The sequence below is a fragment of the Triturus cristatus genome, chromosome 11, assembly GCF_964204655.1.
Source record: "Triturus cristatus chromosome 11, aTriCri1.1, whole genome shotgun sequence".
Taxonomy (NCBI): domain Eukaryota; kingdom Metazoa; phylum Chordata; class Amphibia; order Caudata; family Salamandridae; genus Triturus; species Triturus cristatus.
The window spans coordinates 851,303,404-851,331,031 of record NC_140594.1 but is presented as its reverse complement, the minus strand read 5'-3'; the positions used below and the strand labels follow the sequence as shown (position 1 = coordinate 851,331,031).

The following is a 27,628-nucleotide window of genomic DNA, read 5'->3' as shown; positions in this document are numbered from 1 at the left end:
TGTTATCAGTAATATGGAGTCCCTTCACAGATGGTTAAAAATATCTGGGAAGAGTTGTGACTCTTATGTCACAGACACCCAAGTCTACCAGTTTGTCTTTTTTCCAACTGAATGTTGAAACACTATTTACTCTGCATCTATGTTGTTCTTATAAGGAATGGGGATGTACTACATCTATGTCTTTTGTTCTGTGTCTGCAGTGTTGTAAAGAGGTACCTTGAACAGTCACGAGAGAAGATTCACCAACTCGTGTAGGATAATTCTTTATCACATTAGTTCCATGTGGCTCCAAGAAGTATCTATATGATGTAAGTTGGTGAATAGGATACCCACCAGGAGCATGCACATCTCTGCTTAGCCTTCAGACCATGAATGGCTCACACAGCCAATACTTCACATTTCTCATTCCATTTATGCATCAACATCCATACAGGCCGAGCAAGAACATAGGGCCGTATTATGAATTTGGCGATGCGGGACCACACCGCCATACCCATGTACAAACTGCCCACTAGATTAGGGGCTTTCTTCTGTCTGGCAGGCGGTTCTTTTGCATTCCCAGGGCGGTGCCTATGGAATAGGCACCATAATGGGAACGTCAAAGGCAGTACCTGCCCTGTGTGGGCTGCTGCAGTCCATGGCGTGTAGTTACTGGTGTGCATGCAGACAGGGGTGCACATGTTTTGCCCCCCTGTGTGCATCCACATGGCATTAGGCAAAAAGGGGCCCTGTGGGGTTCCCCCCCTTTGTTTTCTTACTGCCACACTTTTCATGGTGGTCGTACCGCCATGAAAAGTATGGCAGTGAGGAAACTCATAATATGCTTGGCGGGGCCACAGCACTCCAGCCAAGCATATCGAGGCCTCGAAACTGACGCGCCACTGCCAGGCATCTCTGATCCCTGGCCGTTGCGGTGTTCCCAGTGTGACCCAACAGCCCTGTTCGTAATGCGGGGGGTTGGAAGACCGCCACCACTGTGCCCCGCGAGTCTGGCGGCCTGTGGACTGCTAGACTCGTAATAAAGCCCTTAGACAATAGGGCATAAATGTAACAAGACTTTTCTTCTAGGCCAGGTGAAGCACTGATGATCTCTCAGTTTTCTTTGTGAAAATGTATTTTCTGTTTTAATACTTTTATTAGGTATTTTACAACGCACGGAATAGTAGCATGTCATATACACATCATTACAACTATCCAATTATCGAAGCTGCTATCTTGCCTGTTACATGGAAACAGAGTCTAAAAATGCCCAAAAGTTAGGACACACCTCAGACGCGCTGTACAGAATACTGTCAAAGATGGGATTCGCAACTTTATCTCATTTAAGTAGCAGAACTTCATGGTGGTTTAAACCTGCCAGGCACATATCCATAGTATATCTATAAAATACAGTGTAACAAAGAAAGAAAATGTCAGTTCAATTAAGGGGGGGAAACTTGATTTTCTCTTCAAAACTGACATTCAAGATATTCAGAAATATTGCACTTTTTGCAAAGTTTGTGTGCTATGCACAGCCTTGCAGAGCAAAGACCCCTGCAAAAATATTTGCAGTAGAATTCACCAACTCAGATTTGCAGTAGAATTCTCCCATGGTGGTTTTCTTCCACAAAATCAACTTTAAAAAAAAAACATTTTTATTGACATTTAAAATAAAGCAATAACATCCAATACACTGAAATATTACGGTGCATATAAAGAGGCGCGGCAGGTTCTTTAAACTTTCAATGTTGCATCGATACATTGGAAACTGATCGGTATAAGTTACAGTACCTAATAAACAACTGCACCACCTCTCGCAAATTGTACAAGTTATATCGTGATCATTCACTAATATCTGAGATAGAATCTCCATGCGGGGGTTCACTGATAGTCCCACGGTAGGTATTCCATTTTCCCCACATAAAATCAATTTATAACAAGTTTTTCATCTTGCTGCTTTTAGATCTCAGCCACGTGACATAGTGGGTACAGTTGAAGAAGTGTGATAATAACTTCACAAATAAAGAGTAGACATAATTTTGCATCTTCACCCATCCCCTATTCAATATGTTCACGATTCCCAGCTTTGTTATTACAAGTTTTGTAATTATAATGACACCATGCTTAATATTTCGGTTTTTAAGTGCTGTTAATAATAAGTGTTAGTTTAAATGTATCAATCTGAAAAGATTGCAAGGCAGAGACAGCTTTGCCGGGCTTGGATTGGCTCCTGTACCCCGCATGTATTCGCAGAACCTTTAATTTACTGTGCATTCTTGCTGCCAATTTCGCAGAAGAAGATGAATCATAGCAGCCGCCTACCTTCTCTGCTGACTAATAGAAATAGCTTTGGTTCAAAGTGCCTTGATTAATTCTAGGATCAATTATGTTAATACTTTATGGAGTTCACACCACAAGCTGCCACATTCTTGGCGCGTAGCAGTCGGCCATACATAATATTACCCGACCAAGTGATACTGATGTTGTCAGGCTTAGGAAGATAAAAGGCAGAGCCTGCCTTACTTGAAACCAAACCAGTAAGCTTCACTGTGTGAATAGATGGTCATTCATATGCAAAAATAGCAATTGATGGACAGAATTCAGAACAATGTCATACACTCACCCCAGTACAGAGATCTGGGCCTAAACCCTTCGTTTTTTTGCTCACCATGCCATTCCAGTTTAAACCCAGCCATATGCAAATCAGTCTTGAACCTGTTCCCCATGGATGGGAACGGTTCAGCCCAAACTGCCAGGTCAGGTCCTCCCTGGACTGGAGACAAGCATCCTGGGACCGGTTTCGGGGTTTCACCCCTCTTCAGCCAGGCTAGCTTGACTCCAGTGGCATGGAGAGCACGGGACCCACGTCTGAGCATACCCGTCCCACTCGGGGTGACAAATGCAAAAAGAACAATTGATGGACAGAATGCAGAACAATGCCATACATTCACCTCAGTACAGAGATCTGGGCCTAAATCCATCGATTTTTTGCTCATCATGCCATTCCAGTTTGGACCCAGCCATATGCAAATCAGCCTTGACCCTGCGCCCAATGGGAACAGTCCAGCCCGTACTGCCAAGCCAGATCCTCCCTGAACTGGAAACAAGCATCCTAGGACTGGTTTCGGGGTATCACCCCTCATCAGCCAGGCTAGCTTGACTCCAGTGGCATGGAGAGCACTGAACCCACGTCTAGGCATACCCGTCCCACTCGGGGTGACAAATTCAAGAACACCAATTGATGGATGCTGATCAATGTCGAACATTGACTCCAGTACAGAGATCTGGGCCTAAATCCTTCGTTTTTTTGCTGCCCATGCCATTCCACTTTAAAAACAGCCATATGCAAATCAGTGAGATGGTTATTGCAGGCACATTTTAGGTTTTCTGCTGGCTTTTCTACATTAACCTGAAAATCTACCAAAATTGTAGAGTTAAGGATAATTATGTGGCTTTGCACATATTTCCTATCCTTCATCACAACTCTGACTTTCGTGTTCGGGATGGCTCGGTGCAAGGTCAGTGCTACATTAACCCCTTCGATGTGCATGACGGAGCGGTTCCGTCATGCGCATCGGTTGCGCTGTGCGTATGACGGAACCGCTCCGTCATGGCCCCGCCCGTGCAATAGAACCTTCAGCACAGCGCGGTAATCCGCGCCGCGCTGAAGGGGTTAAGGTTCAGATTTACTAAACTTTCACACGATGCAATGCAGCAAGGGAACTTGCTTTGCTGCGTTGCATGAAAGGAAGAGAGCAGAAATGTGCTGTATTTATTAAGATATGCCGCACTTCTCCTCTATCCATGTGCTGGCGAACTTGTGGCAGTCTTGCTTCAAAGAAGGCATCCTTCCGCCACTATGCAGGAGCAACTGTGTCGTGATCAGAATAGATTTTGTGCAGGAAGGGATACTTTCATGTGCAAAAACTATTTTTAGAGGCTCATTCCTCTTTGTCTGTGTTCTGTAGAATTCAGCACACATGAAAAAAGCAAGTAATGAGGAGTTATAAAGATATTTCTCCTCACACCAGCCACAGTGTGGGCAGGGAAACAAATCAAAAGTCAGCGCCAAGGTGGTGGGAACATTTTTAAAACTCCCATCTGCTGGGAGCAGACTTTGTGTTTCTCCCGTTTGGTGGGAGTCTTCAAAATACTCCCACCAAGCGGGAACAAACACAAGACTCCCTCCTTGCACAGGTGCAGGCAAGGAAACAGCTGTGTCTCAGGGGTGGGCTACCTGGGATACAGCAAGTGAGCCGGCCCAGGGGATGGGCTCCCTGTGGCCAATAAAGACTCAGCAAGAGAGGCTGCATGCCCCCCTCCTTTTTTAAAAAGCAAGCAGCCCTTATGAATGGGGTTCCCATGATCTCTTCATGGCTTAGGCAGAGGGGCTGCTCGGCCATCCTCCTCCTTAAAATAAACGTTGGCAAAATAAAAATAGAACATTTTTGGCCCCAGGTGGGGTCCCTTTGGGACCCCATCACTGGGTCTAGATGGTCAGGGTATCCCTACCTTGGCACCTTATATCTGTTTTTTAGTTGTTCTAGAACTCGGGACCGAGTCCCAAGTCCTGTGATATCGAATATCGAAGTCAAGAATATCGTTGACCAGAATATTGACCCCAAGGTAAGTAATATCTTTTTTTAAAATATTGAAGTAAGTAATATCGAAGTAAGTAATATCGTAAGCAAAAATATTGTTGTCAATAATATCGATTTTTTTTTGTGTTATGTATTGTAGTATGTATTTTATATGTATGTTAAACATTTCTTTAATGTATTTTCATACATTTTAAAATAAATGTTTAGAAATAAGCAATTTTGTTAAAGTAAATTTTGCGTTTTAGTATCAGAGCGGGTTGTGGGATTATAGGGGAATAGGGTGGGAAGTAACTTAATTTAAATAATTAATATGTTTTTATTAATTGGTATTGATTATTACTTAGTTGTTAATTCATTATTAATTATAATTAATTTTTGTTAATTATATTAATTATAATTAATGTATTAATAACTTTTATGTATTGTTATTGTTAATTAATGTATTGTAAATTAATATTTAATTGGTGATTGATTTTTATTAAGTGATTCATTGATAATTAAATAATTATGTGATTTTGTATGTGTAGTGGGTTGTGGGTTTATAGGGGAATAAGTTGGGAAGTAATTAAATTAAATTAATTAATGAGATTGTTTTCATTTCTTGGTATGTATTAAGTAATTGTTAATAAATTATTAATTGGTATTTAATTGTTATTAAATCAGTTAATTATATTAATTATAATTAATATATTAATAATGTTTATTTATTGTTATCGTTAATTAATTTTTTGTTAATTAATAGTTAATTGGTGAATAATTATTATTTGGTAATTAATATGTATTAATTAGTTAATTTATAATTATATAAATTATAAATAATTTATTATTAATTGTTATTAATTGATTAATTGATAGTTAAATTAATTGTGTTTTTTTGTATGTGTAGTGTGTTGTGTGTTAAAGGGGAATAGTGTGGGATGTAATTTATTGTTATTTAATTAAATATTAATTTTAATTTATTGGTATTTATTAATAATTCTTTTTGTAAATTAATTATTAATATGTTATATTTTTATAAAAAATGATTTAATTAATAAGTATGTTAATTTAACCCCTACTCTATCCAGCGCTTTCCCTACTGTTGCACTCTCTGGAGTTGGAATAGCAATATTTACCCCTACGCTATCCAACGCTTTTCCTACTGTTGCACTCACTGGAGTGGGAATAGTAATTTTTACCCCTACGCTATCCAGCGCTTTCCTTACTGTTGCACTCTCTGGAGTGGGAATAGTAATTTTTACCCCTACGCTATCCAGCGCTTTCCCTACTGTTGCACTCACTGGAGTGGAAATAGTAATGTTTACCCCTACGCTATCCAGCGCTTTCCTTACTGTTGCACTCTCTGGAGTGGGAATAGTAATTTTTACCCCTACGCTATCCAACGCTTTCCCTAATGTTGCAATATGTGGAGTAAGTATATATATTAATTTATATGTAGATGTTTAATTAATTGTAACATTATATGTATTAGTTATTATTTTTTAAATATGTTTAATATTTATATCTATTTTTTTTAAATTATATTTATTATTTACTTATTTTTACATTATTATTAATACATTTAGAAAACAATATTTTTAACATCGATATTTTTGACAACTATATTTTTTTCCCGATATTTTTGTGCTTACCTTTATGTAGATAGGACTTTGATATTTTTGACTTCGATATTTCTGTGTCGATATTTTTGTAGGTCGATTTTCTGTCTTTTGATATTTAGTCAGACATTCAGCAGGACTGAAATTTAGGGGAGATATCTGTGGTTCAAAGGGAGACCCTTTGAACAACCCCCAACCTCAAAGGCACACTCCAGTATAACTACTGGTGCCATACTTCAGCAAAGGGTGAGATACGCTTGTCGGTACGTAGGACCAGAGAACCTTAAATTATGGGGTGCACATTGGCAGAGGTCTCTGTTGTGCACAAGGAGGATTAGTGCCATTGAAAGGGTCCACGTGTGCTTCCTGAATAGTGGCTGGCCTGGGCCAACTACTTGCTGCTGTGTGATGCCCTGAAGTATGCTCTCCAAGGGCTTGTTGAGCTTACCCCTGTTATTTTGGAGGTCTCAGGGACATAAAAGATCTCATAAGAGGGATCCACACCATCCTATGTGTGACATCTAAAGAGTGGTGCCCTCTCAAGTGACCACAACATCTGCTAGATCCCAACTGGTAGCACGGCATGAGCATGGAATTAAGAATTGTGCCTGTAGCCTGGATTGCCTAGTGCGAAACCCTGAAGTCTTGCCCGCATCTAAGGCGTGTGGGCCCTGAATCATGGGGACGCATAAGCATCTCATTGGTGGTCAGCAGATTCACCGGTTGCGGGACCCAGCGCGGCCTGCTTCGTCGTTCATGCTGCATCTCTTCCGTGCAACACGCCGACTGCATGCTCGTTGTGGGGGTGTACGATTCACTGGTTGCAACCCACTGAGGTGAGAACGTAACCGTACTAATGCCTCATTCTACCTTGTGAGGCATTGCTGAACATGCGCCTCTGTGTGTGACCGGAACTGTCTGGTTCGACCAATATCCATGAGCACCAGATGTTGTGCCTCATTCCAGGTAGGTATGGAATTAGTATCTCCGCATTGTGTGGTGACTACAGTTGTATGGTACGGCCAATATCAACGTGCACTGGACATTGTACCTCATTACCAGAGAGGTACAGAATGTGCAACTCTTCGTTTTGTGTGACCGGAGCGGTCTGGTGTGACCCGTATCAGTGTGCACCCGGATTGCCTGGGTGCAACTCTGATTAACGTGTTCTTGACGAGGTGCCTCCTCCATCTGAGAGGTCCCTCCGCTTCATTCTCCATTTTTCAACTGTTCCTTTACTTGGCCCTCAGCGAGGCGGACCAACTGGCCTCTTCTCACCTAGCCGGTCCCGACGACACCATGTTGTCAGGTAGTATTTTCCTGGCTCGGGCCTGGGTGGTGAGAGTGACTGAATGGGCTTGAGGAATGCTTCTGAGAAAGATTGGAAGTGGGTCAAGAGACTGCGTAACCCCCTGTATTTTGCAGAACTGGGCTGGTGCCAGAAGGCCCTTGGCGTGACCGACTATCGTCCTCAGTCTGCTTCTGCTCCACATCCTGTGGATGAACTTCTTGAGTGTCTGCCAAATCCCTTTTGCCAACAGCCTCCTAATTGACCTTTCTGCCTACCCCCACCTGCTTCCCTGGGACCCTCACTAAGAATGACTTTGCTACTTGTGGCCTAGTACCCAGGGGGGAGAAAGGGGTGTCTCCAATTCATTAGTGTTGAATATTCGGGGTGAGTTGGATGGCAGAGGGAGGCTTGGGCCATGGGGTCTACAGTGTGTAATCAATTGACCTGCTGGGTATCAGATGCACTGCATTAGGGTGCTAAGTGCGTATGTGTGCGAGTGAACTCCATAGGACTTGCCTGATATCCATTGCACCATGTATCGGTGTGGAGTGAGTGTGTGTGTGTGTGTGTGGGACACAGGATGACAGTTTGTCTGATACGTTGATTTCTTGCCAAAAGAACATTACGTTTGACATTGTTTTTTTCTCGCGCAGCCTCAGCTTGTGGTGCTGCTAAAAAGTGGTATAATTCTGTGTATGTACATATTTCTGATATCGTTGTGACCCGGGGTGCACCCTTGAATTGTGTGGTATTGAATTATAAGAACTGCTAGGGTGGACCCAGGGTGGACAACGTGTTGCACTGCATAAGGGTACTGGGGGGTGTAGAATAGGATCTTTCCCAAGTGTGCATATTGCTGATGTCATTCGAACACAGTGGGGCCTAGTTCTGCTTGTAATCATTTCAAGTGTGATTTATGCCCCAGAATACATGCTGTTCATGTTTTTTTGATTAATTTGTGTGCTGAATACAAACGTTAATTACATATATCCCTTGCGAAGTCTCTTTTGTGTTGCTCAAGGTATATATCGTGAGTGAGTGCTGTGCCAATGCTTTACACATTGCCTCTGTGGTAAGCCTGACTGCTCAAGTGCCGAGCTACTCAAGGGTGCATGCAGGATATACATTGTATGTAATCACCCACCCATGACGGGAGTGGTAGGTTCTGCCTGGCTGGGGTACTGCCTCAGTCAATCAGAAAGGTCCTTTCCCTACAAGGAACATATGCAATGTGTGCTTCATGCTATTTTGCAAGATTGTCATAACTCATGCCATTGCTGTCCATAAATGCTGTGTGAGTAGCTGCCTTTCTTCCAGTCAGAAGGTGCACTAATGCTCGTTAGCTCCCCTCTGGTGGGTCTCTGAAAAACTGTAATGCAGCAGAAGGTCTTGCCTATCGGTGTACTGACAGAGCCTCTCCTCTGACAATCTGATGGCCTTTGTTAATGCTAGTGTAACCATTTTGTGTGTCGCAGTGCCAATTTGCATACTCTCACCTTGTGTTTGTTTTTTTAATTCTGAGATGAGAACTCTTTATAGAGATTTACCAGGGAGGGTGGTGATAAAAGATATGCCTGGACAATGCTTTTGTATTATGTGCACTAAAGAGCTTTTGTTTTTCCCATTTATTCTCATTTATTTACTTGCTGTAAAATTAAAATAGGGAAGACTCTTGATTTTTAGGCATGCAACGTCTTATTCTATCACATTTGTTCACCTTCTTTTGCAGTTACACCAACAGAGTTGTTTCCAATGGTCTGAAGGCACAAATTAACAATCCAGAGATGAAAGTCAGAGGGCCAGACCTTCTAATCACCAATATGATAGACAAGCTACATTATTTCACCCAGGTAGGAATTAAGTTGATATATATCTACTTATATTTGTTCTGCTGAGCAGTATACTGGTAAATGTGCTGTGCATAAAGCTAAGCACGACTAAGGTCTCGAACAACCCATTACATGTTTATCTCCAAGACAACAGAGGGTCGTGGATGGACATGAATCTGTGGAAACACAGGTGTAATTCTGGTGGAGCAGGGGGTCGTGTGGTCCATTCTGTCATTAATCATGCTAATTATATCTCTTGTGTTGATTGCTCTTATGCAGGAAGTGGTTGATAATATCCATGGCTTATCAGTCCCTATGCAGACATTCCCAGTATTTGAAGTCTTAGAGTGTTCTTCTTTGCTTGATTATCCATTTCCTATATGGTTTCCTCCATTTTATGATAACTCTAAATAAGCCAATAGAGGCTCCCTATGGTCAGGTTTGTAGCAAGTGGTTCACTGATAATGCAGTGCTATAATGTCTCTGTGCAGCCTTGAACTATGGTGTCAAAGATGCTTCTTGTGTGATTCTAGCCAACAAGGATCCAAACGTCCTCATGGGTCCATGGAGGCTCACTCCCTGAAGATGACTTCCACCCTGGTTTCAGTTAGCTAAACCTTGATTTCAGGCTCTGCCCATCTCCATACACTGGGCAGTACAATTTTATTTTCTTCTTGAGCAAGGAGTAGGGGCCATGCTTCCCCAGAGTGAAGGCTTGGGCCTGGAGGATAGCGGCAAGCAACAGGGCCATATTCTTTGTAAATATCTTTCTGGACTAATGTACTGAGAGTTGTCAAAGTCCTGGTAAAGTACAAACTAATGTGAAGGAAGGTCCAGTATTTATCCTACTTTGGGGAGGCTGATGGAAAGCCACTACCTGCCAAGTGATGAGCTACCTTCCCATTCATGGCAGAGAGAGGCTTCCCATGATTTTATCAAACAAAGGGAAGGCTGGGAGAGCAGCTGGTCCCCAGCCCTTAAAGTTTTGTGTCTTCCCTATGCCAAGTTCATGACATTTTCAGTAATTTTCTTCACGTTGTTACGTCACTGGGAGGGGGATGGGAAGCACAGTAGCAATAGTACACAGAGCTTAGGCAAGCAGGGAAGCCATGTTGATTTCTAGCCCACTAGACGTTGCTTTGGAGTTTTGGGCTGGGATCTAAGTAACAAAGTACATGCTTGTAGTCACCTCCCCAAGAAAACAAAAAAAGCCTAGAGGTGAACCACCATTTTGCACCCACTTACATTATCTTCCCTTCTCACCATACACAATGCACAATACAACACTGTCCCTCACACACACAAACACACACACATGTTAACACACAACATACAAAACATAAAAACTAATGTTAACATAAATTGAATCTGTACTTTCATTGTCGTTCAAGGACCTATGTTTCCCAATGACATCTTTTCTTATGTATCTGAACAAATGCCACATATAGTTTGCGTACCACACTCGCACCTTATAGCTAGCAGAACATGGTACACAATATTCCACATAACTGTCAATTATGGGACCCATGCAGGAGTGCGCTTCATTTGCTGAATCTCCATGCTTAGCGTCTCTCACATGCTGTTACCACCATTCGTGTACCTTTTGACAGCTTGAACATGTTCATGTACTTCAGAAGGCTACCTTTAAAAAAAAGTCCTTCCTCTGGCTCGAAAAATTCAATGGAGTCTTCGCATGTACGAGGCTACCCCTGCAGCGTCAACCGACATTATCTGTTTTTTTCCTGTACATTAGCTTTCTTACACTTTACATCCTCATTGGTTTCTTGATGTAAAGCTAGTACCATCTTGGACTGCTTTCCATTTAACTTCATCATGTGTGGCCAGTTCGGCAGTTACCTGCAGAATTGGTATCAAGTCACTATATTACTCAAAGCAGACATATCAATTCTGGACATAATAACTTACAATTTTAAGATGTGAAGTGAAGAAATCTTGTCCATTTCCGAATGGTAAATAATACAATGAGAACTGAGAAAGCTGCACAAACAGCAGAGCAAAGACTCCCACCGCCGCTACAGACTAGTTCACTTCACGCCACAAATTCTGGTTTACATTCCATGACCTCTATACTACTGAACGTGTGCCCATCAAAGTCCAAATAAGCAATGTCAATGCGTGAAATCATGATCTGATGGTATACCGATGACAAATACATTTGAATTAAATATGAATTTAGCATTTATGCTGTATAGGTAGTGGGTGTTGTTTGCTCAAATGGGTCTTTTCAAAGTTACGTAGATCTATACACAAGCGTGTTCTCTTTCCAACCTTAGATGCCAATACGACAGACCGCATTTTATACAATGCTGTTTTTCCATCAACACATTGGGATTCAGCATCATGCACCTATCATTTAAAAAAAAATGTAAGCCTTACTTATTCTAACTTTCTTAAAGGGCATGTCTCTCTGTGACCTCTGAGGTATGAGAACCGCCTTCACAAATCCTATGCAGTTTTGAAACAGTTTCAAAGACTCTTGCAGTGCTATGAGATTACAACGCAATCCTGATTTCACTAATACCCTCATGTTGAGTGAGCATAAGGCATCACTGCAATGACTGGTTATGAACAACCTTAGATGTCTCCTCCACAGCACACGCACATCTGCCTGCTCTTAATCTGCACCCACAGGAGTTATGCTCTTTATCGCAACATATACACCTCATCGCACATTCCACACCCCATCCAGAGGGCACTAATTGCACTTCATTTTCTTACTATGGGTAGCACGGTGGGTAACAATAGCCCCTGCGGTGTGGGGGGCACCTCTTGCGCTGTGCACGGGTGGTGGCTGGGAGCTCCTGACTGTGTCGGGAGCGTGGGGGCCCGTCTATGTACTTCGCAACTGGGCCCCCTCAAGTTTCGTTATGCCACTGGGATAGCAGTTCATCCACTGGCCTCATGTATGCTTTTATTGCCTTCGGAAAGTTTTGGAAGCTATCATGAAGACTTCTTCCTTCTGCTCCAATTATATGAAGAAGTACTAGTGGCAAACAGGTTGCTCCGATGTTTCTAAGAGACACAGTGTTCATCAGGGATAGAAAAATTGATTGCAATATTCTCCATGCTGTCTTCTTTAGTTTAAATAAAAATCATATGATGATTCTGTCTAAAGCGTTTGTACAACAATTTATTACTCTCCTTTCACTGAGTAATAATTTCCTGTACAAATGCTTCTGACAGAATTATCATACCATATATATAAGTCTAGATTCTGAGGATTACCGTGTTTACCCCAAGAATTTATAAATCAAACATATAGTTTAGGGAAGCATTTTTTGTGCTGTCTATTGTCAATCATACACCATGTCAGTTCCTTTGAATAGCTTCCCAAAATTCACAAAATGGCCGACAAGGAAAACAATAAGTTAAATAATTAAGCTAACATAAAACATCAGAATAAGCGAAGCAATAGGCATGGACACAACAGCACTGTGGCCAGATTTGGCCACCCTGCGATGCCCGCTTTTTTGCAAATCCTGCGGTGTCTTTAAAGTCCAAAGACATGTAGGTTTGCATAGCAGAGGCTGGCGATACCAATCACCAAGTTTCGCTTTCTTCCCAGTACAAGTCTGCAGGGGCACATTTTTGCTGACTACTGGCTGGTGATCACAATGACACAGGAGGTTGTAGTGTTTGCTCGGCAGATGCCCAGTTGGTCATTGCTTTTTAAAACAATCAGTTAGTGGAAAGAGTTCATACATGCATGAAACATGGGAACTCAGTGCATAGCATGTAGATACAAGAATAATGCAAACACTGTGACACTACACACAAGCACTGGAGCGGAGGAACAGATAATTCCACAAATGATCAGGCAGGCTGTGACTTGAGCAACGCCTGCCCATGGCTATGTAGCGCTCCATCAAACACCAGCAGTGGTATGAAATCAGGGTATCCCCACAACCTACAAAAGCCAATCTCAAAACCTACAAGTAGAAGCATTGAGCTACCTTCTCAGAACACACATATTCAGTAGGTCCAATTTTCAATCCTACACAGTAGTCTGTTCACAAATCTCCTACTTATTATTGGCAGACTGGCAATCCTTCAAACAGCAGCCTTGTGTCTGTCTAAGCTCTACCCGCATCTCTGTTGAGGAGATGATGCTGATGCAGGTCACAAGAACACATTTGGCACTCATTACTAGTGACCAGTTAATTCCGCTGGGTACAGTAATGACATTTGTGGGGCTCATCAAAATTATGAGTTCAGCTGGAACACTGCTGCTCATATGGATTCCAGCCAGAGAGTCCACCTGCTCAGGCAAGCAATGTCTCTGGGTGTTGCCGGGGAGAAACGTGGACATTGGCAGATTAAGTCAGATTTCTTTATGTTGTTCCCCCAAAACACTTAATACCCTTTAAATTGCCATCCCCTCCAAAATTATTGGGACGCTTAATAATGGTAAATCCGGATGGAAAGGGGATAACGCGGATTTGTGTAGGCTGCTCAGAGTGTATGCCTTTCAGACGTAATCCCAATACACTTCAACAACGCGTCTATTTACGTACCCTCCAGTTGTCAACTCTCTAATTCCTTTCCACGTACCTTACTACAGTCTACCTGCCATCTACATTCTACGTTCTCTCCACCAATCCTTCATTAATGACAACACTGTAGAGCGTCATTACAACCCACGTTTTTCTGCATTCTTCACAAACATCAGCATCAACAGCCAGCTCGCACCCTGTATCAACCACAGCGCACAACACCACCTCCAACTGCTTAATTTCTAGCTAATATTATGGCTTCCTTATATTTATTGCCACTTCAGGCAGCCACACACAGCGCACAATACCTCCTCCAACTGCTTAATTTCCTGCTAATATTATGGCTTCCTTCGATTTATTACCACCACAGACAGCCACCCACAGCACGCAACACCACCTCCAACTGATTTAGCTCAGGCTCATATTATGGCTTCCTTGGATTTATTGCCACCACATCCAGCCACTCACAGCGCGCAACACCACCTCCAACTGATTTAGCTCAGGCTCATATTATGGCTTCCTTGGATTTATTGCCACCATAGACAGCCACCCACAGCGTGCAACACCACCTCCAACTGATTTAGCTCAGGCTCATATTATGGCTTCCTTGGATTTATTGCCACCATAGACAGCCACCCACAGCGTGCAACACCACCTCCAACTGATTTAGCTCAGGCTCATATTATGGCTTCCTTGGATTTATTGCCACCATAGACAGCCACCCACAGCGTGCAACACCACCTCCAACTGATTTAGCTCAGGCTCATATTATGGCTTCCTTGGATTTATTGCCACCATAGACAGCCACCCACAGCGTGCAACACCACCTCCAACTGATTTAGCTCAGGCTCATATTATGGCTTCCTTGGATTTATTACCACCACAGACAGCCACCAACAGTGTGCAACACCACCTCCAACTGCCTTATTTCTGGATAGGATTATGGATCTGCCTTGAATTTACTACTGCCTCAGGTAGCCACCAAAAATGCCTGTTAGTGCCACTCATGTACCTGCTAAGACTACTCACATACTTCATTCCACCACTACCACCACCATTCAAGCAACATTCCCTGTGGCATCATTTCTCCGGCTGACCAGCTCTCACTCGTGGTTAGTTGAGCGGGTGCTTGGCATGGACAGTGGCAGTAGGGCAATTTCGGCAGTGGCTAATTCTTCAGGCTGTTGTCATGAAACGTAAAAGTTTTCCGCGTTGAAGAGTCAACCTAATGCCATGCCACTCTCAGATAATCTACCCTTACCGGTGCCTTCTGCTGGTGTGACGTCACCACTGCTACTGGCACTTCTCGCCAGCCTGATGGATTTCTCTGATACTGCTGGTCAATCTGCAGTTTTCTCCACAAATGCCTTTCTGCTACAAAATTAACATTTAGACACATTAGAGGGCCACTGTAGCAGCACTTTTCCAAAGCACTGCCCCAGTAGGAAGCAAATTATAATGAAAAATCCAGAAATGTCCCAAGGAATGGGGCAGATGAAAGGCACCATTTTACTTACATGGCAGACATTTTCACACACCCAAAGAACTCGTACACTCAGCCCAGTGACAAAAGTAGCATGTAAAAAATGATGTTGTGGTGCTATTGTGTGTGGCCAGGAGTCCACCTCTTTGGGGATGTCTCTCTTGATGGATCTTGGCAACTTTCCCATTAAAAACCCCTCAAATGCTTTACCCCTTTAGCATTTTGCATCTATAAAGGGTCTAGTGATAATTTGGCCAGGCTGGTGTATGCTTTTGATGAACTTTTCTTGTCACTGCCTTAATGAACAAATGCCCTCACGGTGATGAAAGGACTGAAGAGAGAACATGTTGTCCACTTGCTCTAATTAAAATGTATCACTGGTTTCCCGAGTAGACTATTAAATACCCTCTTCGGGTTGCACTTCTCTATGTGTGGGTCTGGTTTGTACTAATCTCTATAGGGGTGGGTTCATATCCCGGTCAGCATGTATAGCATATACTATAGAGACATGATCTAAGATCGCGAATAGCCATCTATAGTGCCTCCATTCCAGTTGTGGATACAGAAACCCACTCCTGTATATCTTACTACACAGGTAGTGACATGTACAACTGCTGCCCTGTTCTGAGATGTTTATTTACACAACTGCACCCACATAACAGAGCATGTAGACATCGGCGGCTGGCAATATAAAAATAGGGGGGGGGGCGGGGTGCCATGCGCCCAACCCACCTGCCTGGTGCAGCACTCTCGGCGATGGTGGTGTGACGTGATGTCCACGATCAGGAAAGGGAAAGACTTCCCTTCCTGCCCAGAGGAACGCGACTCCTGACCAATCCTGGAGCTCCTCTCAGCATGAGAGCAGCTCCAGGATTGCTGGGAGCAGGCTCGCCCAGTGCTCGTTTTGAGGCTGGGTTCCTGTGCCAGCAATCCCATGGCTGTTTCACAGCCGGGGGATTGCTGGGTGTACAGTACCCATGTCGGGCTGGCCATAGTCAGCCAGCTGGCCAACCCGACGTGTGCACTGAAAGGGGCTGCAGTAATCCTGCAATAGGAGGATTCAGCCCCGCCCCCTGCCTCATGCTCATGCTATACACAGGGCGAGCTGGTGACAAAATAAAATAGCATTATTTGTCATTTTATTTATTCGTGTTTTCCTGCTGCGCTTGCATCAGGCGGGGCGATGCTCCTCCGCCACTTAGTAGGAGCCGCCCCTGCATGTAGAACTATAAACGAACAAGACTCTCCAGAAAGCTAGGTACAAATCTTTAATATGGGTTGTGTAATTAACCTTGGCATTCCTCACTCGGAATGAACCTAGGACTTCAGACACATAGACCACTGAGGTAACACCTTTTCTCCTTACATCATGAGTAAAAGCATGCTCTCCTTCCCTGATGTTGCGTGCCTTTGAAATGTGCACACCTACTTCAGGATGATAGCTCCATGAATGATGATGCTACAAATACATCATGGAAGCAGGTGTCAGATCGATACCCCTTTGATCCTTCTCAGGCCCAACAAGGTGTCATAATAGGTATCATGCTCCTGTCAGGAAAATGCAAGGCATGGCGGAATGGCTGTGGGCCAATGTCTGAAGAAAATGCCATTCTTCTTCATTGTGAAGAAAGAAGTTGCCTGGATCCAGGAGGCAGGAACTGTCCCCCACAAGGTTTGTAGCAATTAGCAGTGGTTTGCTTCATGTTACGCATTATATCCTACTCAAGGAATCGTTTGGTCCCGGTCTAACAACTTATCTCAATTCTCTTTCTTCTTGGTGTACCTTCGAAGGTTGAGTCTCTAACTTAGAGAGCTTTGAGGAATGTGCCCCCTACTACCTAGCACTGGACACAGCAGCGGCCGGTGCAGGTAAGCGCGGTGAGGCGGGTGGGGTGCTGCTAGGGGGATGTCAATAGACGACGGTGTAAGACATATTTATTTATTTAATTTGTCCTATTCTGTCATCTGTCGACATCCCTCCTGCAGCGCCCCACCCCACCTTGCTTACCTGCACCGGATACTGCTGACTGGACATCAAGTTCTTAGGTCCCCTCAGGGTCAGTTTTTTTCCAGGCAAAAGTCACATAACTTTCAGGGCCCCCACTCAAGGGATGATGTCTGTTCTGTGTTACCCTTCCCAGGAAAAGCAAGGAGAAGGCTCACAGGGCTGTCCCGTGGGCAATGCCACATGCAAGACTCATCTTTCCTTGAAGATCAACTCTCCACTGGCTACTTACTGCAAAGTTCCACCTTCCCATATATTCTAGTATACAAACATATTCGTGAAGATGCTCCATCGTTAGCTGTCTCCTTCCTTTGGTCCCAGCTCACTCTTACAACCAGGTGCAAATTGTGCTCACTAAAGGTTTTTGTCCAACCCTTTTTCTCAGGGAAAATTGACACAGCTCAAACAAATAACGCAAATGCTTGCGCAACTCACAATGGTTGACAACACGTGTCCTATTGCAAGTTAAGCGAACCAGAATGCAGTACAAATGGCACACCCTGCAAATTCCAAACACCATGCCATCAGTATTTACAGGGTGCCCATCTTGCTCTTGCGAATCAATACAATTTGATGGCCTGTTATATTCCAGCTGTGTTAGAAATCTCCTTACCTAGCAGACAATGAGTGTAGCAAGCTTGCCACTACTCGTCCACTACTGCTCAGAGCGATGCTGGAGAAATCTTGACTTTTTTTGTTATTCATGATTGTTTTGAACTGGTCCTATCTCTAGGATAATGTTCTAATAATGTGGCTGAAAATCAGCCCTGTACAGCTGCAGTATGTGCAGCATTCACCAAATCTGTCTCTGTTGATGGTGTGGCGGCGGTATCCTTGTGAAGACTCTTAGTGAACTCTCTGCTGATGATCACCGTAGCCCGCAAGGACAGGATTGCCATACATGAAGGCAGCAATTTCTAATCCTTGATCCTGCTATCAATCCCGTGACCTGCCTCGCGTCATCTGATTTTGGCCATTCTTTTGCACTAAACCATGCTTAAAATACAATCTTTAGAATTGAAAGTTTGTATTGCTGTGTGTCTGGTGAAGGCTGCTAGGACTCACAACAACAATATATCAAACATGTCTGACAGTCTCTGCCATTTTTAGGTGCCCCCTGAAGGAGATGCCTATGTCATAACTTGTCAATTGCTTTAGCTCAGAATTGATGAGATAGTCCATATCTGTGCTTTCTGAATGGCCGCAGGTCCTGCCTCTGCCTGCCCAGTAATGTGATGCCGGCCACACTAGTGAGGAAAAGGCAATTGGTATCGGCAACCGCGAAACCAGCCCCGGATGTACATGCTGGGGTAAAAGATCTTTGCCGTGGGAAGATGGGCACGGTGGGGAAGTAAACGCATTACCAAGCAGTCGATCTCTTACCCTAGATACCCAAAAGGACCTTATAGCGCCTGTCCTTCAGCAACCCTCTTTGTAGTGCTTTTGGCCAGGGTTCCTACACACCTTGGCACTAAAACTGAAGAATGGCGGGAACTTAAATATAAATTTGTTCAATGGCATAGGTTCAGGGTACATGCCATCAATGTTAACAACTGGTTTCAGAATATAATTATGATAAAGCGGGTAGGCTGGGAGGGGAAAGTCAGAAAGTCAATTGAGGGGGACTGGGTGGTTCTGAATTTTTAGGACCCTGCCTTGGCAGAACAAAGTATTACAGATCTGTGGGAAGTACGAACTTTCACTTCATTTATTATATAGACCTTCCCGTGTTGTTTCCCCTCTGTTTCAAACACCCATAATGAGTGGTATGGGTAATGGTGGAACTGATTCTAATGTTGCCAGCAGGAGGTCTGAAATCCAGTATACGGCGACTAATTGTGATTGGAGAAAGGGTAATCGGTTTGGGTGTCTTAGTGACCTTGACGTAGAGGATTGGCTGGGTCAAAATGGAACTAAGAGTGACGCCAGCGCGTGACAAGCTTCCCTTATTACTATAGACTCTATGTCTTTTACAGATAACAGACACCCGTTAAGTGAGGTAGTGATTGTTCCTCAATTCGCTCCATGAAGAATAAATCCCTAGGGATTAAAGGGCATAGTTATCAAAGCAAAATTATTTAAGGGAAAATTGCAGGATTGCAAAAAAAACTGATACTTCCAGACAGGCGGGACCTGAAAGCCTGATATTATTTGCCTACAAGAAATATGGGATGTACAGGAAAGTTGAATTGATGGGGTTTCTCTCTATCATTCACAGGCCAGTCCCTCGCTCACGGGTCGAGCCAAGAGGGGCCTGGCCACATACATTGTTAATACCTTTCCTGGGAAGTTGATTAACTTTGTTAACAACTCACCATTCTTCCATTTGCTTCTATGTGATATCTGTGAAGATTGGGACCTGTTAATCATGAACATCTAGAATAACTATTTTGATAGGAAGAGTCTCCAGGTGGTTGCTGATCTGGATATGGCTATCCAGCTAATATTTATGGATCATCCTAATCTGAGTCGTCTTTTTTGGGCAGGAGATTTTAATGCCCATTATTACCCTATCATTGGTAAAGCAGTTTGTGGGTTGAGGGACTTACAGGATGAGCCATTGACTCACTTTAGCCACGATGAATGACTATAGTTCTGCTTTAAATAACTTATTGGTTAAACTAGATCTTAGGATGGTTAATGAATCGGGGGATAACCCAGGGGGGCTGGCACTAACATTCCTGAGTAATGTTTGTTCTTCAGCAATTGATTATATCCTAATTACTGAGGACCTAGCCAGTCAGATAGAGGATTTTGTTTGTACATTTACCGGGTATAGTGATATGCAGTCTTGTCATGTAGTATGGGGCTTAGTTTATGTGTTAAGGTTTCCCAGGCCCTGGGTTTCCAGCCGCTGCTGGCGAATAACAATGGGTACACCATCAAATGGGAGAAGGTTGACCATAATAGATTCCTTGCCGCCACTTTGATTAATGCTAGGGATGAGGTTGCCTTCTGTTTGGATCCGCACGCTGAGACAGTTCTTATTAAAAGTGCCTTTCTAGATATCTCGGCTAATATAAAGCAGTCAATAAGACGTGACACGCGTTCTCCCAAGACCAGTGTTAGAAGTGGGGGGGAACGGAGGGGCACGGCGTGCCCCTACTTTTAAAAATTATGCTAGTCCGTTCCCCTACTTCTTGATTTAAAAAAAGCGTCCCGGGACTGCCCTAATTCAGGCCCAGTTCTAGTAAGGGCTTGAAGGCAGGCGCGAAACGCCATGGGGCTCAAAGTGCTTCAAAGCCGCCCCCCCCCCCCACACACACACACACACACACCTCCCCCGTCGTGTGTGTGCGCCCAGGCGCTTTTGAGATTATCGCAGCCTTACCCGAGTACTTCACAGGTCTTTAAAAGACCATTTACATGTTAGCGAGGCTTTGTTTATTTTTTCACCCCTTCATCTCCAACAGGGGCATGGCGACAAATCCTTTCTTTGGCCGCGGTAACCTTTGCAGACTGTCCTGCTGCGTGGATATTCTTTTTCTATGCAGCGCAGGAGAAAAGAAGTTTGTTTATTTTGATTCACCTTTCCCAACCCCTGCAGCTGCTTATCACTTCAGGCTGCGACACTAAGATTGACTAATGGAGTAGGTAGGAGAATGTGTCACTATTTGTTTTTCTTTTTAAATTCTGCACAGGCGCAGCAGGACATGTACTTTGTGTGTGCTTCATTTAATCCGTTTTTATCATTATCATGGCCGATGCAGGACAACAATAAGACAATAAAAAATGCCCAGATAATGCTGAGGATTAATGATCCTGCTGGAGAGCAATCATTTCTCTGTTAGTAGTTAAGTGCAGATGAACTGTATTTTATGTGGAAGCTCAGTGGGTTACTGTCATTGTGACAGAGATCCTTGTGTTGCTTGCAGTTCATAAGTTACAATCCTAACATAGGACAGTGACCAATGAACTGTCATCAAAGAGCTGTATGCAAACCTAAATGATATAGTTAGAACTTCGCGTTTTTTGTTTTGTGATATAGTTAGAACTTCCCCAGTCGTTCATTATTCTAATGTTGCTAAAATGAGTATCTTTGGGCAGATATACATTTTTATCAGTAAAGCCAACCCCTAACCACTGGAGTACTCTTTAAATTATGAGTTTGTGCTTCTCCAGACCAAACCCTCTCAAAATAACTACACACCAGTATGGATGATGTGATTCATACACCTTGTAATCCTCATTGGCTTATGTGACATTCCCTGTAGGCTGATTTACATACTTGTATGATTCGTTGTCTCTGTATAATGTGTGCGTGGTGTAAAGTACTGACACACACTACACTGATATGAGTAGCGCTACACAACAAATGAAATGCATATGAGAGAGGGGCTACATAAAGATGAGGGGCACTGTTGGAGAGTGGCAGTGAGGGAATCCGAGGAGGAGGTAGTGGGAGTGGCTATGGAGCGATGAGGGGCACTGTTGGAGGGTGGCAGTGAGGGAATCTGAGGAAGAGGTCATGGGGGGAGGGGGGAGCTAGGGAGAGATGAGGGGCACTGCTGGAGGATGGTAGTGAGGGATTCTGAGGAGAAGGTCATGAGGGGGAGGGGCTACAGCGAAATGAGGGGCACTGGTGGAGGGTGGCAGTGAGGGAATCCGAGGAGGAGGTCATGAGGGGGAGGGGCTATGGGGAGATGAGGAGCACTTGTGCCGTATGGCAGTGATTATTGGTGTGGCGCCAAAAAAGACTTTCGCATCAGCGCTAAAGCCGGCCTTGTCATTGCCTTTCTGTTTTTGTTTATTTAATTAGCAGTCGGGTCATAAGGGCTACTGTGGAACATACTTTAAAGTGTGTGCTAATTATATTTACTGCTATATTCAATGTTTTAAGTTTGAAGGTGATTTTACTAATGTTTTTACCGGGAAAAATGAAAGTGGAGCCTGATGGTGCCTGATATGGGGCTGGGGCCCAAGGTCAGCTGTGAGATAAGGTGCACTGGAGAGGAGTAGTGGATAATCAAGCCTGTAAGGGAGTGCGTTGCGGAGTCTGGGGTCAGGTGGAGGTAGCAATGAAGAGGGATCCTCCATGAAGGCTCGAACAGAGGGAGCCCAAGTAGTGTCACTTGCCTGATACTACCACCTCAGAAACCTCCTCTTCCCATCAAAGGAACATTACATGGAAAAAACACTTTTTGAGAGTGATAATATTTAGAAAGAGATTTGGAAAAGAGTGCGTTTAACTGGGCCCTGTAAGACTAAGAAGAGATAAAGGAGGGCCCGGAGGATTTGCAGTCTGGGTGTTGCTACTCCCAAGATAATTTTGAAAAAAAAACTATAGGGTCAAATATTGCATTTTATTTTCAACACCCCATTTTTTTACACAAATTCTCTCAAAAGCCATTACTGTGCCAAGACAACATCCCCAGGAGTTGACCACATTTTTTTTCAAGATGCACAATATGTTCCTCCCATAAGTAAATATTTACCTCCACTTTGCCAAGGCCTGTGTTTTGTCCTGCTTGATCACATGTTCTCACTCAGGCTCACTACCCCCATTATTCATTCTCATTCACTTTCCCTTTTACTCAAAATTGCTCACTTGCACTCACTCTTCAACATTAGGTATCACATTCTCACTCACTCAGTCTCACCACTTTTTCCTACTCTGATTACCTAATTCTAATTTACAGTTTCACTTACTCTACGTGACTTCTTCTCACTCACTTTCTCTCACTTTCATCGACATACACTCTTTCACTCATGCTCAGTTACATTCAGGCACTCAATCATTCACACCCACATTTACTTACTCGCACTCATTCTTCTTTGCAGGACACTTGAATACATATGTGCTATACTATGTTTGAGCAGCTAGCTGGCTGACATGAATAAGATTTATTTATTTATTTATTTATCTCACTTGTAAAGCGCACTCTCACCTAACAGGCATCCTGGCGCTTACAATCAAGAGTGCACAATTTGTGGATAAGAAGGAGCCCTTGTGGGTTTTCGTGAGTCAGATCAGAGTTCCTTTGTCTCTGAGCCCTGCTTAACACATGTGTACAGGAGGAGCCCTATATTCATGTCCTCAATGTTTGAGACAAAAAATACTCATTGATTTCTGAACGAGAGTAAAAGCGTTAAGGTAACATGTCGTTCCTGCTTATATTTTGCATGCTTTACATAATCCTGCATTCCCTAGGAGTATTTGCTTTTCCCAGAATGTTGTTACTTTTTTCAGGCACTGCATAATTTGAAATGAGTCACATCCAGGTGCTTATAATGGGGCAGAATTGGGTTGTAGGTGAAGACAGTGCGAGTTTCACTCAGTGGGGCAGAAGGGTGTTCGGTGAGGATAGGATGTGGCATTATGGCCAGAGCTACCAAATTTGGAACTGGGGAACCTGGTTCAGCCTTCATGCCTTGTCAATCAGACCACTCCTGAGGGAGCACCCATGATAGACTTTAGAAGGCCCCACTAGACCTTAGAAGCCCTGGTCTCTTAGCACCAGCAGGTGAACCCTACCGGTGGCCAGTTGGGTAAACTTGAAGCCCTGTCCACCACAATTCATACCCAGGTTCACCACCAGTCTTGCGGGCAGGTCTACAAAGCAGCACACCCTAGAGCAGCAGTGGCTTTGTCACGCAGTAGTTTTCCTGCAATAATAAAAGTCTCCCACACAACCCCCACGGTTTTTGACGCATTCATAGATTTACAAGGACTTGTAATCCTGGGAATGCGGCAAAATCTTGCGCTGCTCCAGAGGAGGCATAACTAGGAGAAATATCTTTATTTCTCCTTGCTTTTTCCTCTTTCAAACTGTGCTTTATTCTGCAGCCCACATAGAAAGATGAAAAAGCCTCTCAAGATTGTTTTTGTGCAGGAAGGTGCCCCTTCCTGCACAAAAACAATCCTGCATGCAAAGGAGGCACCCTTGCACCATGGGGCAAGTGTGCCTGCGTTGAAGCTAGGCTGTCGAAATGGCGCCAGTGCAGGGGAAAAAGACTGGAATGCACCATATTGGATAAATACGGCACATTCCCGCCCTTTCCCTGTGACGCAGGGCAGCGCAGCAAAGTAACTTGCTGTGCTGCCCTGCGCCACCATTCCCATAAATATGTCCCTAAGCTCACAAATAGTAAATTGACCACACTAATTATCTGTGTAAGAGCATGTATTGATAAACACAATGAGCCACTGACCTTTTTCTTGGACCTTGTTGAGTTGCCAAGCACAGCAGCAGATCTAATCTTAGATACCTTACTTGCGTGCTTAGAGAGACACGGTTTTACTGATGAGTATTTAAAAAGTCATTTGGTTCAGCTTGTAACAGCTGGTGCTTCCAATATGATAGGTAGGAAATCCGGTGTGGCAACGCTTCTGAAACTGAAATATCCACAGTTGAGTGTATGGCACTGTGCTAACCACAAGCTGGAGCTTGCTGTGGGTGATGTTTGTAAAGAAGTCGCAGGCATTAATCAGCTCAAATTTATTTTTGATAAACTATATACCACCTACCATGCCTCTCCGAAAAATCAGAGAGAGCTTGGGGAATGTGCTCTGGAGGTAGAAGTGAGACTTCTGGCAATTGGAAAGGTGCTAGATATACGTTGGGTGTCCTCAAGTGAAAGATCTGTGAGAGCTGTTTGGAATAACTACAAAGGACTTATTAAACATTTCATGGAATCTTCCGAAGACTCAACGAGGAGTGACATTGAGCAGAGGAAATATGCTGGTTTAAACCGTTTATTAACCTCCCTGGTGTTTGTTGAAAATATGGGCATTTTATATGATGCTCTCACAGAATTGGGTGACCTATCCAGAAGGCTGCAGCGGCGTGATATGACCATATATGAGGCCGATCGTTCAATACAGATGCAGATTTTAGTGTTTGAATCAATGGCTGATGCACCTGGGCCCTTTGTTTGCTACAACTGCATTAGATGCTGCTGAACGGATGCAGTTTGCTGGTGTAGGACTGCAACAGAACAAAGGCCGTGTTAGCATCAATAGGGCACAGTTCTTTAGGAGCTTAGCAAATAACCTGCGAAAAAGGATGACAATGTCTAATGCATCAAATGTTTCTAGATGCACAACCACAAACAATGATGAAATAGAATACAAAGTTAGTACATAGAATGAAACTCCTACAACCAGTTTATTGGCCAGATCCAGTGGACATCTTATACGGTGAGGGAGAATTACAAAACCTTTGAAGCAGGTTGCATGTATTTGATACCAGGCAGTACATCCTTGGTTTCAGAGAGTACAAACAAAATAAAAATTGCATCTCTGAAAGCCTGAAACCATTAGTGCACATTATAGACACCTTTTGCACCTCCACTGCTGAATGTGAACGGGGCTTTAGTGTAATGAATGATGTGCTCACACCACTGCGGAACAGAATATCAATCAATCGTCTGTCTTCTACAATGTTCATAAATATCGTGGGGCCACCTGTCATAGAATTTAAACCTGAATTTTATGTTTAGAAATGGTTAGAAAAGGGGAGGAGAAGTGCAGATGAAAGAAACTGCATGGCTCGGAGACAAATGGCTTATGATTCCACTTATAAGCGTATTTGGAATATTCTGTGATTGGAAACATGTCCCACATTGTAAATGAATTAAATATAAACAACTTATATATTAAACCTCAAATAAACATGTTTATTGATTCTTTGAATTAAATAACGTTATAAGCTGTAACTGGTCAGTGAAATGCCAAACGTTCAAAAATTGGTATGTTTTGCTATTTCTAGCCACACCTCCGACTCCGCCCACTAATCCAATCCTTGGGTTATTCCCGCCCCCTGAGTCTCCGCCCACAGTTCCCCTACTTTTTTTCCCCCACTTCGACCACTGCCCAAGACTCATACCAGGGGTTTGTTTGATACGAGCTGTACTAGTGCACTCAGGGAGCTCCATAAAGTTTTACAAGCAAAACTCAGAGTGGCGGGTCCTCTGCGCGTGGCCAAACATTCATGCGCACTTTAGGGAGTGCAAACCACTCCTCCCCTCCTTTACTCTGTCAACAGAGCAGCCCCAACCCCGTCCCGCCCACAAAGCTGCCGCAGCAAGGAGAGAATAAAACGATAGTAACTTAGAGTTATTTTCATTTTATTTTTCCTTTAGTGACACTGTTCCAAAGCAGTGGGGCGCCGCTCCTCCGCGCCGCCACTGTTTATATCAGCAGCTGCCAAATGCCAACAACCTTCAGTAGCTATGCGCAGCACCTACACAGATCAGAGACAGCGCACTTGACATTTTCATTTGCTTCAGCTCTGCTCTATTCCCTAAATCCAAGAGGGGTCAGTGGGGGGATAAGGCTCAATTCCTTAGGAAGCCATGGCAATTAAAGAACAGTTAAAAAACTGGTTTCAGTGACATTCATAGAGTTCTTAACCGTGTAAAAAATATGACTGGAAATGTTTTTTTCCCCCAGAAACGTTTTTGCGCATTGGTTTACAGTTAACTTCATGACTTGCTGGTGATGGTTAGTGGCACTGTGCACTCGTTTTTGTTGGTGTCGAAATCTGAATAATAAGTTGGAAAGGGTTTTTTTTTTTTTAAAGATGACATTTATGTCTACTGTGTATGACAATAATAATATACTCCAAATTTAAAATAAATGATCGCATGCACACCTTGTTTTCACTCAAAGTCCACACACAATTTTACAGAAATGCTCATAGCACAGTTTTGCCGTGCAGACTTTGCACGTGCTCTTCCCCAAAAGGCACGAATATGTCATTGCAAAAACCTGTGGCGCGCCTTCACGCGCCACCTGCAAGTCACACAGTCACATAAACAGTATACACAGGAAACCAGTTTTTATATTGTAATTCATTTTAATCCAATTTGTATTCATGTTTCATTCAAGAATTCTTCGATACTTTCTCCATTCACATCAAAGGTAACGTGAGTTCACCTTTTTTCAAATGCGGAAGAATTGCAGTGGCAGCTCGCAAAGGGAGTGCTGCGGGCGGTGGGGCGGGGTGGGGGAGGGGCAGGGTGGAGGTAGTGGACTCGGACATACGATGGACAGGAGTAAAGTCAGTAATTAAATATATAAAACTATTTACAGTGTGCTTGGTGCAGCGCAACTCACCGATGCAGCGAGCGTAAGGTAAATATTTGTATTTATTTAATTACTTACTTTACTCCTGTCCGTCGTATCACCGAGTCCACTACCCCCCCCCCCCCACCCTGACCCTCCCCCACCTGCCCCGCGTCACCACCCTGCAGCACTCCCTCTGCGAGCCGCCACTGAAGAATTTCCCATCCAGGCCCTATTCTATAGCATGTAGGAATACACAGTTCATCCAGGACAGCCACATACATATTCACGCATTGCATTTCATGATGAGCTGCCCTTC

General features: G+C 43.6%; 1 protein-coding gene across 4 annotated transcripts in view; it reads left to right on the top strand.

Annotated features, from left to right (window-relative positions):
• The window catches only part of LOC146785528 (glypican-5-like), a 1,360,250-nt gene that overhangs the window by 965,032 nt on the left and 367,590 nt on the right, over positions 1-27,628 (top strand). For all 4 annotated transcript variants that reach the window (XM_085634654.1, XM_085634653.1, XM_085634656.1 and 1 more), the window contains one exon: positions 9,199-9,319. In XM_085634654.1, coding sequence (XP_085490780.1) covers positions 9,199-9,319 — 121 coding nt within the window. The remainder of the gene's footprint in view (positions 1-9,198; positions 9,320-27,628) is intronic.